Source organism: Dryas octopetala, chromosome 2 (assembly GCF_963921425.1).
Source record: "Dryas octopetala chromosome 2, drDryOcto1.1, whole genome shotgun sequence".
Classification (NCBI taxonomy): Eukaryota; Viridiplantae; Streptophyta; class Magnoliopsida; order Rosales; family Rosaceae; genus Dryas; species Dryas octopetala.
Genome location: NC_141367.1, coordinates 14,737,783 through 14,756,467, shown reverse-complemented (window position 1 = coordinate 14,756,467; position 18,685 = coordinate 14,737,783). Strand labels below are relative to the sequence as shown.

General features: G+C 35.1%; 1 protein-coding gene and 1 long non-coding RNA gene across 2 annotated transcripts; both read right to left on the bottom strand.

Annotated features, from left to right (window-relative positions):
- Positions 1 to 12,659: 12,659 nt before the first annotated feature.
- On the bottom strand, positions 12,660 to 14,811 carry LOC147293345 (uncharacterized). Its single transcript, XM_086231050.1, has 3 exons — positions 14,746 to 14,811; positions 14,358 to 14,453; positions 12,660 to 13,377 (listed from the first exon to the last, which is right to left on the bottom strand). Exons 1-3 carry the CDS (start codon positions 14,809 to 14,811, stop codon positions 12,955 to 12,957), a joined length of 585 nt encoding a protein of 194 aa, XP_086087176.1. The 3' UTR covers positions 12,660 to 12,954.
- A 16-nt stretch (positions 14,812 to 14,827) lies between these two features.
- Positions 14,828 to 17,859, bottom strand: LOC147293344 (uncharacterized). The gene is made up of 3 exons (XR_015120156.1): positions 17,553 to 17,859; positions 17,394 to 17,421; positions 14,828 to 14,910 (listed from the first exon to the last, which is right to left on the bottom strand). It is a non-coding gene; the product is annotated as an uncharacterized LOC147293344 (long non-coding RNA).
- Positions 17,860 to 18,685: the final 826 nt, after the last annotated feature.

Genomic DNA, 18,685 nt, shown 5'->3' with positions numbered 1-18,685 from the left:
CAGAATCTATTGAGATATAACAAAGGTGGTGAGTTTTTTTTTTTTTTTTTTTTTTTATATATATAATAGAGATAATTAGGGTTAAATCTTTTAGAAAAACAGTTTTTAAATAGAGATCGGGAGTGTTTTAAAATTTATAAGAAAATTTTTTTAATTCATAATAATTTATAAGAAAATCATTTTAATTTACAATAAAGTTCTTCCCCGATTTAAATGGTATTTTCCCTCTTATGGTGTAAAGTGGTCTTTTGTAGAGGCTGCATGTTAGGTTTTAATTCCGAGATTTTAAGAGGAGTACAAAATCTTAGAGTTAAAACCTAACATAAAGCCGTCAAAGAAAAAAATAAAATGTCTTAATTAAAAATCTTAAATCACTATTGGTTTTAGTCTAAGAAAGACTCATAAAATTGATTAGACTCTAAGCCTCCCTATATAATATTATCTAAGAAAAGGATTCGGACTGATAGTTAGATTATGTGGCTCAATTCCAATTATTATTATTTTTTTTAAGTCTTACTCGATCGCTTTCTAAAACTAGTGCCTAATTTTAAACACCCTACTCACTAAAAAAATTTGTCTAAACCCCCACCCATCTATAAACTCTTTCAAAACCCCCTAAAACTTATAATCCTAAATTACCCTTCTGACGCATGCTGACGCGCGCTGACGCATGCTGACGTCACTGTAACTGTATTTTGGTGAAACTGTTTTTTTGTTTTGTTTTTTGAATTGAAGTTTTTGCTAAAACTCAATATTTCACTAAAACTAAAATCAAACACTGAAATTGAATTTCATTACACTAAAACTGAATTTCAAAAATTCAGTTACACTGAAACTGAATTTCAAGAATTCAATTACACTGAAACTGAATTTCAGAAATTCAGTTACACTAAATTGAAGAATTCAGTTATGAATTCACTTACTGAAACTGAATTAAGTGATAAAACAATTACATCTCGACTAAAATGCAATTACACCTTAATTAAAAAACAATTACACCTTTACTGAATTCCGTTTCACTAAAAAGAACACAGCAACCTTATAAAAAAAAAACCAACAATACAACAAGTCATTGAGATGAGAGGAGTAGCCAACAATACAACGTCGTCCGATCACCTCACGCGCGACGAGTACACGACAGTCGCCACTGCCTCGATCTGTTTCTACCTGCAAATTTGATTCATCATATTTCAGAACCATAATTTTATTCAAAGTTCATTTAAAACTCATGTTTCACGAACTGAAACTGTTTCAAGAACTGAAACTGTTTCACGAACTGAAACTGTTTAATCAATAAATTAAGTAAATTTGTATATACTTATAAATCAATTAAAAAACCCACATTTCTATCCGATTAACATAATTAAGCTAGAACTGAATTTGAGGTGAAACTGAATTTCACAAATTGATTTATAAGTATATACAAATTTACTTAATTTATTGATTAAACAGTTTCAGTTCGTGAAACAGTTTCACGAACTGAAACTGTTTAATTTCAAGAATTTCACAAATTGATTCACAAAATCAATTTCGCAAACTGTACATTTCAAAAATGTTTGTGAATCAATTTCACAATCAGATTTCACAACATTTCACAAATAGTTTACAAACATACTTATAAATCAGTTCACAAATATACTTATAAATCAGATTCACAAGAATTTCAATCTCATTATCTAAATCAAAGAATTGATTTAACAAACATAAAGAACTCAGAGAGATGAGCATTTTCATACCAAAATCTTAACCATGGGTGGTTGGAGCCGCCGAATTCTGAGAGTGGCAGCAGCGGAGGTTGGGGTTTTCAAATTAGGGCTTTTGAAATTCGAGGCAATTGAACACAAATTTGTATACCAGTAGAGAGAGAATGTCGAGGGGAGAAGAATGGGACCGGAACCACTTCAATCCGCCGTCGGAATCGCCGGCAATGGCGGCGGTAAGTCTCGGACCTTCTCGGAGTCGATTCGCCGTCCACGGTGGTCAGTTGGAGAATCAGAGACCACCATCACACTCACCACGTCGAGAGGAAGCTTCTGGAAGTGGAGAGCAGCTGCGACGTCGCCGGAATCGCGAAGTCACCGCCGGAGATGACGATCGGACTTCGGGCTCCATTTGGTTTTCTGTGGATTTTATGGGAAAGAAAAGGCCATGAATAGATAGAAGAGGAAGAGGCGAGAAGAACCCAACCGGTCCGACACCTCGTCGCCGCCGGAATTGACGGATCGCCGGCAAGAGAGCTCAGATCTGCTTAGACCCGATCTGGCGTCGACGTTTAGTTTCACGGCACGTGGAGGGCATAGGGAGGAAGAGGAAGGAGAGGCGAGTGTGATGGGACCGGTCTCGCCGGCAACCGTCGCCAGACGGCGGCGCACGCGCCGGCGACAGCAGCGGGGAGAGAGAGAGACGCAGAGGGGAGAGAGGCAACAGATAGGAGAGACCGAGAGAGAGAGAGAGAGAGAGAGAGAGAGAGAGAGAGAGAGAGAGAGAGAGAGAGAGAGAGAGAGAGAGAGAGAGAGTATTAGTTGGCTGAAAATGAAAATAAAACAAAAGGGGTAAAACTGGAAAATTAAAATATGGGGAGTCAAAGTTGACTGGGTATTAGTTGACTAGGGGGTTTAGGAAAATATTAAGTGTAAGATTGGGGGTTATAAGAGAGTTAGATTTTGGGTGGAGGTTATGAGAGATTTTATCTCTAACTAGGGTGTTTATAATTATTAACATTTCTAAAACTAACTTTTTCCAATTTCCACATTAGTACCCCTCATCACTGAGAAAATTTTTATGATCTTATATATTTTATATGCTTATATATTTTATATGCTTATCTCTCTCATTTTGTATAGACCTAATGAGCTTATAGGACATTCTAAGTGTTCTCAGATTTGTCTTGCAGGGCTATTTAAGCATCCTACAGTCAAAGATTTTATGCTTAAACACAAACTATGCGTAATAATAAGATTAGTTCCACATTAATACACCGATGATTCATTACTAATAGTATTGAGGTCTTTTTAACTCAAATCATATTAGGTTTTATTCATTTGTTATTTATTTATTGTAGGACAAATTAGGAGGTCACAACACATTTAATTTTGATATACTACCTTTATTTTTTAGGGGATTTCAATAGTAAATCCCAAACTAAAACTCTTTCTAGCAAGAACAACAAAGCAACAAAGCAACAAAGCAATTGCTAATAGCATGAGTACTCACTACAAGAAATTATGGATTAAGCAACAGAACAATAGGCAACACCTTAAAATTTGTTGCCTATTAAGAGAATAAGCAACGAAGTTTATTACATGTGCAACGGTCGTGTACTTGATTTAGGATAATTAATAGGCAACGATCTCTATACTGTAGGCAACGATGTTTTGGTTGCGGATTATGAGAATAGGTAAGGAAATAAAAAGGGGGTTGCCTATAATTTGGCAGGAAGAAGGCAAAAAGTTTCACAACGATGAGGTCGTTGCCTATTATTTTCAAGTAGTTTCCTTTCATTTGGCGAGAAATTTTGGTGCCATAATGAATATAAAATAGGCAACGACTGTTTTTGTCGTTGGCTATGCGTATAGGCAATGAATATTCAAGTGTTTAGACAATAAAGTGGATTTGTTTTCTATAAATTTTGGCAACGACTACTCTATAATAGGCATCGAACATGTAAACATGGAATAGATAAGGAATTAAAATTCATTGTCTATTTTGGGAATAGGCAAGGAATAGTTGCATATAGGCAACAAAGTGAATTTTTTTTCTAAAAATTTTGGCAACGACTACTTTGTAATAGGCAACGAACATGAACGCAATGTTGAAAAAATATAAGGCAATGACTTCGGTACAATAGGCAACGACTTGGTCATTGCATATTGTGGGGATTGGCAAGGAAATAATTAGCGCGTTGTCTATTAGTACAAGAAAAAAAGGCACAAAGTTTAGCAACAACGAGATGGTTGCTTATTATTTTTTAAGTGGTTGCCAATTCATATGTGGGGGATGTTTGGCGCTATAATTAATATAAAATAGGTATAGACCGTTATTGACATTGCATATGAGTAGATATATATAGGCAATAAACTTCCCAATATAAGAAACAGATTGAACTGAACACATTGATTTTTGACCCTTATAAAGAAATAATCTTATGAACAACAGTTGTTGATTAATAAAAATAAAAAAAAACTTTTGAGTCGAGCTGTTTTTCTTTCTTTGAACATTTATCTAGATAGTGAGAGTCCATGCATATGATATAAAGATATTACTACTGAATGTAAATCAAGACAAAACAAGGAAGGGGCAAATCCCCTGCACATTTCTAAGTGCAATATATGCAATGGAGGCTTTGACATGTTGATCTGTTTAAAAAGAGATTCAGCTCCAGTACTTCAGTCTAAGTTTGTGTCTTTGGAAGGCTATGTCTAACCATACTGGCCCAAATGACTGTACAAACCAATCCTATATAATATATCACTAAAAGCCCCTAGTAATTAGTAAATCTCCTACATGACACCACAAAGAAACATCCTATATATAATATAGGCACCATTCACCTGGCCTGTTAGGATTGTTGAGGAAATGAGAGAAAGAGATAGAGAGAAGGAAAATCCAAAGAGACTATATTGCTTAATGTAAGTATAATACATAGGGAGAGCATAAGACTTTATATACTCTTGGTAACAAACTGTAACAATAAAACTTATTAACTACTAACTCATACACTAACATCCCCCCCTCAAGCTCATGATAGGGAACCTAGCATGAGATTGCCTTTAGTTACTTAGTGGCTACAAAAGGTGTTGGAAATAAGCTCAAACAAGTGCACAATTTGTAGCTCTTAAGTTCCATGAAGTGTGGGCCTTGGAAGTTCAAATTGGCAGCAAAGTACAGTAGCCAAAACAGTAAATAGAAAGCCTAACTGCAGACAACGAAATTGCAATGAAACAACATGAAATAATAGACAAATAAAATTAGAATTATCAAATTGCAGCTGCAATGAGTTACACAACTTGGAGAACCATCTTCAAAGTTCATGCATTAGTGACAAAAAAATGTTCTTCACAAGAATCTAAGAAAAGATGCATGCTTTGTGAGTTCCAATTGTAAATTGCGTGAGGTTGGCCAAATGTAGAACTATTTCCCTGACCAGCAGCAAAACTAGGTTATGTATATGCACTCACCCTGTAACAGACAAGACAAATATCTACTCTTCATTCACTTCCAACTCTTCAACCAAATGTTCAACCAAAAAATAACAGCATACAACATAACTGAAAATTCAGATAAATAAAATCATAAACAGGAAGCATCCAATTTATGTAACCAAGTGTAATTGAACATAAAGTTTAATGTACAACTTTAAGGATGAATGAGACAGGTACCTTGAAGAAAAAGGTCTAGTGCTAGAAGCCTCAGGGTCCGCAATATTGCTCCTTAGTCTACAGATTGGGAGTACGTTCTCTTGGATCCAAGGCGCATAGTACCTTTCATGTGTGTTTTCGAGCCCTGCTTACACAATACAGAGATCAAATGAATAAGCAAAATGCTGAGTTCAGTTCATTGAAACATAAATCTCAAAACATAGATTGCAGACCAACACAAAAAAAAAAAACCCCAAGATCTAGGAATCGAAAGCAAAAAAAAAAAAAAAACCAAATAAAATTAGAACTTTGAAATAAACATATAATGACTTTAATTTTTGGGACCTTACAAAATTTTTATTCTAAATCACTAAATGAGTCAACATTAACATTAACATTAACATTCTCATCCTCATCTCCGGATTGTATTCCAGCCTCTTCTATATCATCATTAATGAAGTCATCAACATCATTAGATTTGCTATTTTCCGCATTAACCAAATTTGCATTAATAGTTTCATGTTCACCATCATGTCTACACAAAAATGCACCAGAGTTGTCGTCGTCATCATCATCGTCATCATCATAATTATCATCATGAGCTTCGCGATCATTGAAATCGTTATCAAGCTCATCATCGTCATTGTTATCAAGCTCATCACTAGCATCATCATCCTCTTTCTCAAGTACATCCCACAAGTGTCTATGTTTAATCCTTTGAACAAGTTTCCATCCAGGGCCCAACACTGGATCGTCTACATAAAACACTTGATTTGCTTGGGTTGCTAGCACATAAGGATCATTTGTATACCACAGACTATTTACATTCACAGACGTGAGGTGATAATCTTGAATAATTCGTTTCCTCTTAGCATCTGTGTTGTACCACTCACACTTGAAAAGAATGACATTATATTTTATGAATTGCACTTTTAAAACACTCACCAAATGCCATAATAATTACAATCTTCACCACCATGCGACCCAAGTGTCCTTACCCCACTATTTTGGGTCGTGCGGATCCTTTCATACTGCCTTGCTGACCACTTAATCCCATTCACAATACACTTTGGATATTCGACACATCACGAATATAGACCTCGTGCTAATGCATACAACTCTTCATTGACCAATAGAGACCCCTCATTATATAATGTTGTAACATGATTCTTAAACCACTCAGGAAACAGTTTCATATGTTTCTGTTCTAAGTTGTCAGAATACATGTATTACAAATAATATTTTTTTTTAAATGAATTCTATTTTACATCACTTATTCTCTAAAGAATGCAGTCTTGTCACAATTATTTAGTATATACCAATATATAACTTCTTTTTCATGCGACGACATTTCAAGCATTTTGAAATCTTCAAATGACTTTGCCTTTTGGGAGAAGACGGAAAGCTTTGCATCAAGATCACCTCCATCATCGTTTTGTTCTGGTCGAGTAAAGGTTGTCTCAATAGTACGAAGATACATTGCACAAAATGTTAATGATTCATTTGCAATATATGCCTTCGCAATTGATCCTTCAGGCCGCTGAGCTTTATTACGAACATATTTTTTGTAGGTTCCTAGCAACCTAAAAAATTATGGAAAAGTTTATATATGTGAATGGAAAAAATCTTTAATTGATATATTTCAAAAGTTAAGAGAATGTGTTTTACCTTTCTATGAGATACATCCACCGATATCCCACTGGTTCGGCCAGTTTAGCCTCAGGTAGTAAGTGCACTGCTAAGTGGACCATAATGTCAAAGAATGCTAGTGGAAATATTTTCTCAAGTTTGCACAAAATAAGAGAATATTATCTTCTAACTTATTTAGATTTGCAACTTTCAATGTCTTTGCACATATCTGTTGGAAGAAACTAGACAATTCCACAAGAGGACCACATATTGACCTTTTCAAGTGTTTTCTTATTCCCATTGGCAAAAGTCATTGCAGCAATACATGACAGTCATAACTTTTTAACCCTGATACCTTCCAGTCAATCAAATTCACGTTTTGTGATATATTAGCAGCATACCCATCTGGAAACTTAACTGATTTTAAAAATTCACAAAAAGTTTTACCCTCAGATGGTGTAAACACATACTCCGCTTGAGGCTTACTAACGTTATTCCTGTTTGGCTTCAAGTGTAAGTGTTTCAGAATCTTCATGTCTGCCAAATCCATCCTCACCTTGAAGGAGTCTTTCGTTTTACCATTTATATTCAACAATGTCCCAATTACGTTGTCACATATATTCTTCTCAACGTATATAACATCTAAATTATGTCTAATTTGAAAGGTTGCCCAGTAATCAAGCTTAAAGAGAATACTTTCTTTTGTCCAATTTAATTCAAAATATTGTCTCTTCCTCTTCCTATCCTTATTATCTGGATATTTGCCTGGTTTAGAAGGTATAATGACACTTAACTGGTTATGTATGGTATCACCAGAGAATTCCCTTGGGGGAGGTCTCTTCTTTGCCTTACCATTAAACAATGGACTATTGCACCATTAATGTCGATTGGATAAATACCATCGATGTCCGGTATAACAGATCTTACTTCTGATCCTAGTTGAAGACGTATCCTTGTTACATACTGGGCAAGCTAAATAACATTTCGTGCTCCAACCTGATAAATTTCCATAAGCTGGGAAATAATTGATTGTCCATATTACAGCTGTACACATGTTAAATATTGATTCTGCCATCTTATCGTATGTTTGCACACCAATCTCCCACAGTTCCTTAAGCTCATCAATTAACGGTCGCATATACACATCAAGCTCTTTTCCTGGTGCTTGTGGACTAGGAATTAACAATGTCAATATCGAGTATGGTTTCTTCATGTACTTCTACGGGGCTAGACTATACGGTACCAACACAACAGGCCACATACTGTAAGAGTTGCTCATATTCCCAAAAGGATTGAACCCGTCAGTTGTAGGCCTAATATGACATTTCGTGAGTCTTGGGCAAATTCAGGATACATTCTATCAAAATCTTTCCAAGCAAGAGAGTGTCGGATGCTTCATTACACCCTCTTCGTCAACTCGTTTATTCTTATGCCACCTCATATCACCTGATGTATGTCTAGACATAAACAACCTTTGTAATCTCAATATCAATGAAAAATAGCACAACACATTCTTGGGAACCCTTTTTTTCTCACACTATCTACAAACCTTGGCTCGTTACACTCTGGACACTTATCATTTCCCGAGTGTTCCTTATAAAACAACACACAGTCATTTTTGCGTGCATGAATATTTATATACCCCAACCCCAAACTTTTCAACATCTTCTTGCAGTGATAGTATAATTCAGGTATACTATTTGGTTTGGGACACAATCGCTTCATGATCTTAAGCATCATATCCACTGACTTGTTAGTCCAAAAATTATCAACCTCGTAGTGAATCACCTCCACAAAAAACGTTAGCACTATAAACTCAGTACAACCAGAGTAAAGTTCATGTTCAGCTTCACGCAACAACTTCTCATAGTTATCAACATCTGCTCAATGATAATTGCTATTATCTTCCTTCCCCAATACATCATGTTGCTTTGTGTCTGTATTGTCATTGATTACATGGAATACATCATCCATCATACCAAAAATATACTGTTGGGTTGAGTAATCAACTCAACAACTGGAGTACTACTTGGAGTCTGAGTTTGCAAAACTCTATGTTCTTCTTGGTGTACCCATGTAGTATAAGTTACTGACATACCATACTGCATTAAATGAAGATGCACCTCTGCAATTGAATAAGAAAATCTATTCTGACATTCTTTGCAAGGACAGTTTATCTCATTCCGCTCATTAACATGGTGTCTTGCAAATTCCAAAAATGAATTAACCCCTGCTTCATACTCATTTGTGAATCGATTCAGATTGAACATCCACTGCCTATCCATGTTACACTTCCTGCTAAATTTGTTGGCTTGGCCTTATTGAGTAACCTCTAGTGAGGGTGAAAAGTACCATATGCAAACACATTTAGTGGGAAAATGGCATTTTGATATATTTTTGCCATTTTCTAATTTTAATATTCAAGGTGTATAAACAAGCTACAATGTGTTATACAAGTTGTTTTTAATTTTTGCCACTAACTAATTAAGTTGTTTTTTCCTTTTGTATTTTTAATATAGGAGGGCAAGGTCCCATCTTTTATTGATAATTGGAAAGATATGTACGTTAACAAGAATCAGCGGTAGACTACTGATGAAGCCAGGGAGAAACATGTAAGATATGTGTTTGTAAATTTAAAAGCTTTAATTCCACCATGTGTATGTGCTCTTTAATTAAATGAAAATATGCCAAGAAAATTTCCATATAAATTATGCAATTGGGTTGAAGAGTGGATGATATACTAACACTGCTATTTTGTATCTTCGTTAGCTTATATTTTCAAATTTATTGGAACTTAATGGAAGATCAAGAAAAGTACATCATGTAATAGTGTTTAAAAATTCAGACAAAAAAAGATGTATTTAAAAATTGAAAGAAACTAACATTTAAATTTTATATTTCAAAAATAGTGAAAAGTAATTTTAGAATCATTGGAATGACAACCATACTACATTCTTGCCATTTCTTTTAGGTAGACTTTGTCACATAATATCAGTTATTAACGTGTAACTCATGAAAATTGTCTTAGTTCAATACTTTGTTTTCTTCCTTGTAATACTTCTGCTCTACAGTTTATTAGTTCATTAGTTTAATATAAATATACCTAATTTCTTTTCTTCATAACACTATTGCATTCTAATGTTTACTTCTAGTTCTACCTCTTGAGTATAATTTTTATACTATAGGAAAAAATGGAGAAGAAGAGGGATGCAATCATGTTGAGTATGGCTCAGGAAGCACCTGAGGGTACTCAAGCAGATTCCATACAAGTGCCTTTGGAAGTTGAGTATGGGATCTGCGGTGAAGAACTCGGGGTGAAAGGTAGAACCGTATGTGGTCTTGGTGTTTTTCCTCGTCTGGACAAATCTTCCTCCTCCTCCACTGCTGCATCTGGGCCTTCATTCGATGGTTAAATAGAGATGCAAAACATGATGAAACAACTTGTTAACGACTTTAAGACTTTGCAAAATGAGAATGTTGAACTAAGATTTGAGTTGCAAGTTTTTAAAGGATCTCAAATGTGCAATAGTAGCAGCGGATCTATCCATGAGCAACTGACTTCCAGTCACAATCCTCAACAATCTAGAGATGAAATAAATGACAGTCAGCTTGCAGACAGTAGTAGTGAGGATGAGGATGAAATTTGATTTCGTTGACTTTTTTTTTTTTTTTCCGAGCTTTATTACATTTGTGTTTAAGTATTTAATTTCTTAGACAAGTATGTGAACAAGTTATCATTTTCTAATATTTGGATTTATTAAATTTATGTTTAAGTTTTAGATTAGCCAAGTTCGAATATGACGGTCAATTTAATATTTGAATTTATTATATTATGAAGCTTTATTGGGATTTTAACTTTTATATGTTGAAATAATAGCATTATTTATATTTATGAAAATTAATTAAAATAAATAATTGATAATTAAAAAATTATTCGTTGCCAATTTTTAAAGAAAATCACGATACGCACCTCAAAAGACAACGATGACCATGTTGCCAATTGAGGGAAAAGGCAACGATGACATGGTTGCCAAGAAGTTTAGCCAAGGCCCAACCCATGTTGTCTTTTGAGGGAAAAAACAACGATGACATGGTCTGGTTGCCAAAAAGATTAGGCAAGGACTAAACCATGTTGCCTTTTGAGGGCAAAGACAACGATGACATAGTTGCGAAGAAGATTAGGCAACGCAATGGTCCTTGCATATTTCATACTTGAGCAACAATAGAGTCGTTGCTTGATAGAATAGGCAACACCATAGAATTTCACCGCAATTATTAAGCAACAACAGAGTGGTTGGCTATAAATTGGAAAGGCAACGACAACAGTGTTGCATAATATAATACGCAACTTGGCCTTCAAATAATATATGCAACGACATGGATTGTTACCAAATATATTTAGCCACACCAAGTCGTTGCATATAAATTGATAAGGCAACAATGCCGGTGTTGCATAATAAAATAGGCAACGCGGTGATCGTTGCTAAATATCCCTCAAATTTGGTTTTCTATGCCAGAATCGATAACAAAGTATTCGTTGCTAAATTAACAACGATCGCCAAAATCGTTGCCTAGAGTCATTGGCAAGGGTTCTAAGGCAACGCCTATGGCAACGACAGAATTTTGTTGCCGATCATTGTCGAATCCCCGTTTCCTTGTTATATGATGAGGCTCAATAATCATGCAAACTGCACCACTAAAAAAGGCAATTGAGGGTTCTCCATTTGGATCCAATTCTTCTAGTGAGGATAGGCATTCAAGAATCAAGATCATTACCTATATAGATATATACACTCCATTAATTCAACTCTAATATGGTCTTTTTGACTCTAAGCTGTCGTAATGCATGATCTTTGTTTTCTTGGAGGAAACAAGCTATATCTAAAAAAAAATGTTCCTTCTCGGTTCTCTCTCTTGTCCATCAAAACTGACTTCAAAGTATATTTGTATTTTCAGTTAGGTGATCTTTAAGTCTATCTAAAGCAGATTTCAATTTATTTATGCTTTTGGCAAAAAGAAACTTATAGAATGGAACCCAAAACTCCTCGCTACAAGAAAACTTATTTTTCCCGACAAAATAATTTTTTGTGTAACTTATTTTTTGTCGGTAAAAGTTTTCGCCGACAAAATAATTTCGTCGCCCACTTTGTCTCCCAAAGCTCGTCGAGCAAACTTTTTGCCGACAAAATATTTTACTTCGTCGGTATATGTCAACGCCAACAAAGTTATTTAGTCGGTAAAGGCCATCGGACAATTAGATTTAGGGTTTTTGCCGACAAAGATTTTGTTGGGAAAGATGGTTTTACCGACCAAATGATTTTGTCGGGAGAGTTTAAATCTTTTGCCGACAAACTCTTTGTCGGGAAAAGTCCTTTTTTGCGTCAAAACTATTTTGTCGGTCAAGATGTATATGTTTATGCTGACCAATATTTGGTCAGGAAAAATCTCTGCCGACAAAATAACTTTGTCGTTAGAAATTTTATCAATGATAATTCTTGCACAAATTATTTTAATTAAATTAATTACATATTTAAAACTTTTTACAATTAACAAAACTGCAATTAGTGAAAGATACCTTTTTAATTCATATATCAAAAAACATACAATAAGTGAGTTCATGTCCATATAAAATAATACATACCCAACAAATTCCAAACATATAAATAATACCCTAATTAACCATGCATGTGGCAACCTAATTCCTATCCAAAAAATTTACCCTGCAGTGGCAGCCTAATTCCTATCCAAAAAAATACCCTGCAATGGCAGCCTAATTCACATCCAAAATATACAACATAGCTGCATGCAGTGGCAACCTAGCTAATTCACATCCAAAATATACAACCTGCATACAGTGGCAGCCTAATTCACATCCAAAATATACACCCTGCAGTGGCTGCCTAATTAACATTCAAGATATGTTTGATGCATGTCAAATTTATCAAAAAAATATAAAGTCTAGATAACCCTAAAGAGGTGTATGATCATCCTCGCCCTCGTCGTCATGAGCACCATCATCTTGTTCAGGCTGTACCTGAGTATGTGTTGGGGGTAGTACTAACCCAGGGATAAGAGTCTGAAGCTGTGGTAGAAGAAATTGAATCTGTTGCATTAAACCCTCCCTTGCAGCCTTCTCTTCTTGAAGCTGAGCTCGCAGCTGCTCCAATTCTTTAGTAGTGGAATTTGATGGGGGAGTAGAAGATGATGCAAGATCGCGAAACCTCCCATAACCCAATCCACGGATTGCCCGTCCTGGTTTAGTACCCATTACATCCATAACAATTTGAGTCCCAACCTGAACAGGAACTGAAATATCTTCTACTGTTGTACCCTCAGGATACTCCTTCATGATATCATCAAGTATGGCATTTTGCTTCTCCATCATCTTATCCTAGAAACAAGTAAAAAATTTGGATAACATTAATAATCTGTTAGGCAAAATCAATAAGTAAAACTTGGAAAATATAACATACAAGAAGTCTTTGTAAATTTAAAGGCTTTGAGATAAAGAAACCAAATTCTTAGTATAATGGAAAACCAAATATAACATACAAGTAAAACTTGGAAAATATAACATACAAGAAGTCTTTGAGATAAAGAAACCAAATTCTTAGTATAATGACAGCATAAAGAGGATGCATTTGGATTGAGACAACAAAGGCTTCTTTTTTATTGACCAAGACAAAATATTGGCTTCCTTCAATTTACCAAACAAAAAAGAAAAATATAGGCTTCTTTGTCATGCTTTTACCGTTTTGATTCACATGTCCTTTACTCTTTTAAAAATGCCTAACAGTATAGGCCACTAAGGTCTAGAACTCTACCACTACTGAAATCTTAAATGCCTTTTCTTTTGAAAACTTCTAAATTTTTCTGGTGAATTGTTCCTGTGTGACCTGCACTTTGGTTCTAGATTCAAGTTCAGATAGCATGCTAATTAGTCAAGTATGATGCTATTGTCATCCCTCATCAATCTTTATTTGCTTGCGAAAATGTGAATGTGATGAAACAAAACCATTAATGGAGACAATAGAAGTGAATATATATAGCATACAATCTTCATAAGACAGAACACAATCTAGAGAAGATAAGATATTGAAAAAGTGTTATGGTTGACTGGAGTGTGAAACAAAACTTGCAGTCCATTTATAAACCAGTCAATCCAAATCATAAATAAACCCCCTTTGCACCCCTTAATTTATGATCATTAACCTTTTTAAAAAAATTAACAAAACTTAGCTCCTCAAGCTAGGCCCAGATATTATAAGCATAATGGCCATCTTATATATTACAAAAACTGAGAATATTAACAACTGAGAAAATAAGACATTATAAGCATGATGGCCATCTTACATATATTAAAAAACTTACATATTTCTCCTTTGCTAGCTCATTGGTCCATGTTTTACCATCCTTCTTGTGGTGGACCTTCTTGAAGGTGACAACATCTGGAAACTTCTCCCCAGCCTGTAATTAAAACATGATTTTAATTTTACCTTATAAAGAAATCAACATCATTATTCTTATATCACATGAAAATTTTACCTCATAAGCCTCTTGAAATGTCACACCGAACGGACACGACCCAGCACAATGGTTAATAGGCTTCTTGGTCCGGTTAACCTTGTTGGCCTCGGATCACTTCTGCAATAATTGAAAAGGTTGGAGCATTACATATAGCCAAATGTTTACAAGTTGAATATTATAGCATAAATTTGTATATGTAATATTAATTTGTACAAGTGACTGGAATTAATACCAAAAATGCAGGGCTAGAAAAAATATCACACAACTTCTGCCATTGTTCAACATCTCGGTCTGCCATCTCATCAGGAGGAGCTGCCCGTGCATCCTCATCCTTCTCAAAGGAAAGGTAGTAATCATGCAGCTCGTACTTGAACTCATTGTATGCCTTATTCATCACCTTATTAACATATTTATAACACCGGTCATCTTCCAAAGGTATATCAAAGTTTACCTACAATCCACGATTTAAAAAATTTGTAATTATGGCTAAAAAAAATTAGTAATAATATAACATATGAAATTGAAAAGGTTAATAGGAAACTCACTGTCAACTCCTCCATAAGGTCAACTCTAACATCTTGTGGAATGTGCCTCCAAAATTCATAATTCATTGGTGCTTCACTTCGTACAATGGCCCCTATGTCATTAGATAGCAAGCTTCGTGTGGCTCTGTCAGGTAGATTACTAACGTTATAAAGAGTGACGTGAATCTTCTTCTTCATGGTTCGTGTGAGGGTGGAAGACTTAATTTGTCTACTTGGCCCTCTCACACCCCTTTTAGAAGCAGGAAAAGAACCCTCTGTGGGTGCTGAAAAGAGATAAATCAACATAAATCAAATTAACATACAAAATCAAATTGACTAAAATTAAATAATTGATTTTCAACCATTAACTTCTTACCATGGGAGCCTTGTTCATTACTGGTCTGGGGCATTGCAGAAGAGTCTGCATCCTCACCCAATGAGGGTCCTATATTAACAACAAACATATACAAGTATGAGAAAAATTATGAGAATTTAAAGTCAAATATTATGTACAAAAAAAGACTTACAATCAGCTTAATTGGTCTTGCTGAAAACAAACACTAGACTTAGACAAATTACTTAGAAGATATCCCAAATTCAACTCAACTCCACACCATTTCGAAAATAAAAAAATTTAATCAGATTTTAAGTGGGCTAATGAAGGTCATACCATTAGCAGATGTTCTGGCAGCAGTGCTTTGAGAACAAGACTTGTGACGACGACGTGCACTAGTAGACCAAGTCTGACTGGTAGTTTGGGGCATCGTAGTTTGCGGTGCCATAGTCTGTGGTGGTGAAGTCTGCTGAACTAAAGTCTGGGGAACAGAATTTTGGGGTGGTGAAGTTTGGCGAACTGAATTCTCAGGTGCTGAAGTGCAGCAAGATGAAGTCTCAGGTGGTGAAGTACGGCGAGATGAAGTCTGGAGGACAGAATTTTGGTGTGGTGAAGTACGACGAACTGAAGTCTCAGGTGGTGAACTGAAAGCTGTAAAAAGTCGCTTCCTTGGAGGCCTAACAGGTGGTGGAAGAGGGGTAGACAAGATGGTATCGGTCTTGCTCCTATTGGCTGTACGGCTCCTCTTTGCAGTACAAATAAGATCCATCGTTTGTCCATGGAAGTGCAATATTCTTGCTGGCTATGTAGAACTTATGAACATTAATATAGCACTAAAAATATAAACAAAACTTATACATAGCACCAAAAAAAAAAAAAAAACTTAATATATAACAAAAATTAACTCCTAGCAGTACATTATACAAAAGCAATTAACTAATACGGAACAAAAAATAAAATGATCAAATGATTACATATTAGCAATTAACTCATAGCATGAAATAGGTAATACATAGTAGCAAAAAAAATAACTAATACATATCAGCAACTTAACTCGTAAGAGCATCATATAGTTTAGTATACTCATCACTTAAAAAAGCATGCATTTTCTAGCAGCCAATCCCAAGGCTCATTATGTTTAGTTATAATGTATTTAAAAAATAAAAAAATAAAAAAATAAGAGTCCTCTAGAAATCATATTGAATTTGGATTAAAGTAATGGAAGATGCAAAAGATGTAAAGGAAGCAATTTGGAATATTGAAGGTGCTAGATTTCCTATATATCTTGACACCTAATCTTAAAGTTTTTCTTGTCTAGTGAAAAATTTAAAATTATAAATCATAAGAAAATGGCTGGATTTATTCATATTGTGTAGAGCTTTTCCCTATGTCTTCTAGTTCCCGTTTTAGTTTTTTGTTGGGGGGGGGGGGGGGGGGGAAGAGAAAGGTAGACAGGGGACATGTAACTCTCACTAGTTAGAACTAATTACTTTCTTTGAAAACAATATTTTCCCTTAATATTTTGAAACACAAGAAATAAGCACAAAAAATATTCGTAAAATCCATCGCCTGTACTTTTCTATTACATTTAAAGTTGCTTCTTAAGGGACTAAAGAAGAGACTTCTAGCCTTAGAAAGTGGCTTCTTTTAAGTTTGTTTTTTTCTTTGTTTTCCTATGACAACTTGTATGAACAGATAACAATATTTAAAAGGGCAAACAAGCATAATTTATCTTTCCCCTAATATGTCAACAACAATTAAACAGGCAAGAACTTTACTTATAATATGTCATTCACAAACTGGGTGACTATCTTATGGTTACTATATTACTCTAAGAGTGCAAGCTTATTTCTCATCTCATGACGAAATTAGATGCATATATAAACTTAAAATCAAACAGAACAACAAGCAGAAAATTAAACAAACAAAAAACCTTAAAATATAAACCTAATAAAAATTAATACAATAACAAATTTACAAAATCAAATCCAGAAAAAAAAAAAAAAAATAGCGGATTTTTACCTCAAATAAGCCCTTGGAGCAAATCAACCTGCAAGCACAATACATTCAGAAACCAAATGATTAAATTGGAATGAGAAACCCATAATCCATTTAGAAACCATATCATTAAACTGAAATTTGAAAACCAAAACAAACAAGAAAAAGAAGAAAAAAGAAAACCTTTTCTCGCAGGAATAAGGAATGGTTTTCTGAAGTTTGGGTTTTGGGTTTGAGTTTGGATTAAAGGGTTTAGGGTTTGGGTTTATAAGGTCACAGAGTGTGAGAAAGGGGCTTGGGGTTTATAAGATCAGAGAGTGGTGGCGATCGAAATGGCAGAACAAATGAAACCCATAGATAGAGTGAGGTGGACTGTGAGAAAGGCGACGGCTGAGCTGGGTTTGTGGCGACGACGACGGAGGCGACGACGATGGAGGCGAGACTCGTGGGTGGAGAAGAGGCTGAGTTGGGTGGGTGAGAGCGTTCTGTGTTGATGGTAAACTGAGAGACAGAGTGGGGTGTGAGAGACTAAGAGCGTTCTTTGAATGCTCTGTTAATTTTGTTGAGAGGGCTTTTGGTTTTTTTTTTTTTTTTTTTATGTTTCTCTACTTGGCCCGACTAATTTCTGTCGGCCCATTGAAACCTAAGTCTTCACTACGCGGGAAAAATGCGCGCTATTTTTTTTGTCTAAATAGTTTCATTGTTTTCCCGACAAAACTAAGTTTTTCGCCAAAACTTGTTTTCCCGACAAACTATTTGTCGCTCAAAGTCATTACTTTGTCGGCCCATTTGGCTTAACTATTCTGTCTTTTTTACCGACAAACCTTGTCTTTGTCGGCTAAACTATTGTCGGGAAAAATAAGTTTTCTTGTAGTTTGGCCTAGAGCTAACAGAAGGCTCTTGGCATAGTCCACGACATTGTTTTACATTTGCAAAAGATCTTCTAGAGGGTGATCTTCTTTAAATGCTTTCAAGCTAAAGAGCTGAATAGCTCTATCATCATTTAATACCTTTGGTTTATATATATTGTTCACTACAGTTGGATTAAAAGATATTGATCTCCTACTCCTTGGACCAAACCAATCACACTCCCCAACCAGACTTTCCGGTTGGTCGATCTTTTTCTTTTCTTCTCTTTTTGGGTCTATTTTGATTCATATATCATCAAGAACAATAAGAAATTAAGAATCATTTTGTGACGCAGCGTTTTTCTTATCATATTAATTCCTATATAATTAGCATCCCTACAATAGGAAGATTTTCTTCCTTCAAGATCGATGTCTAATATATAGGAGTTTCTTTTGTAAAGGAACTAA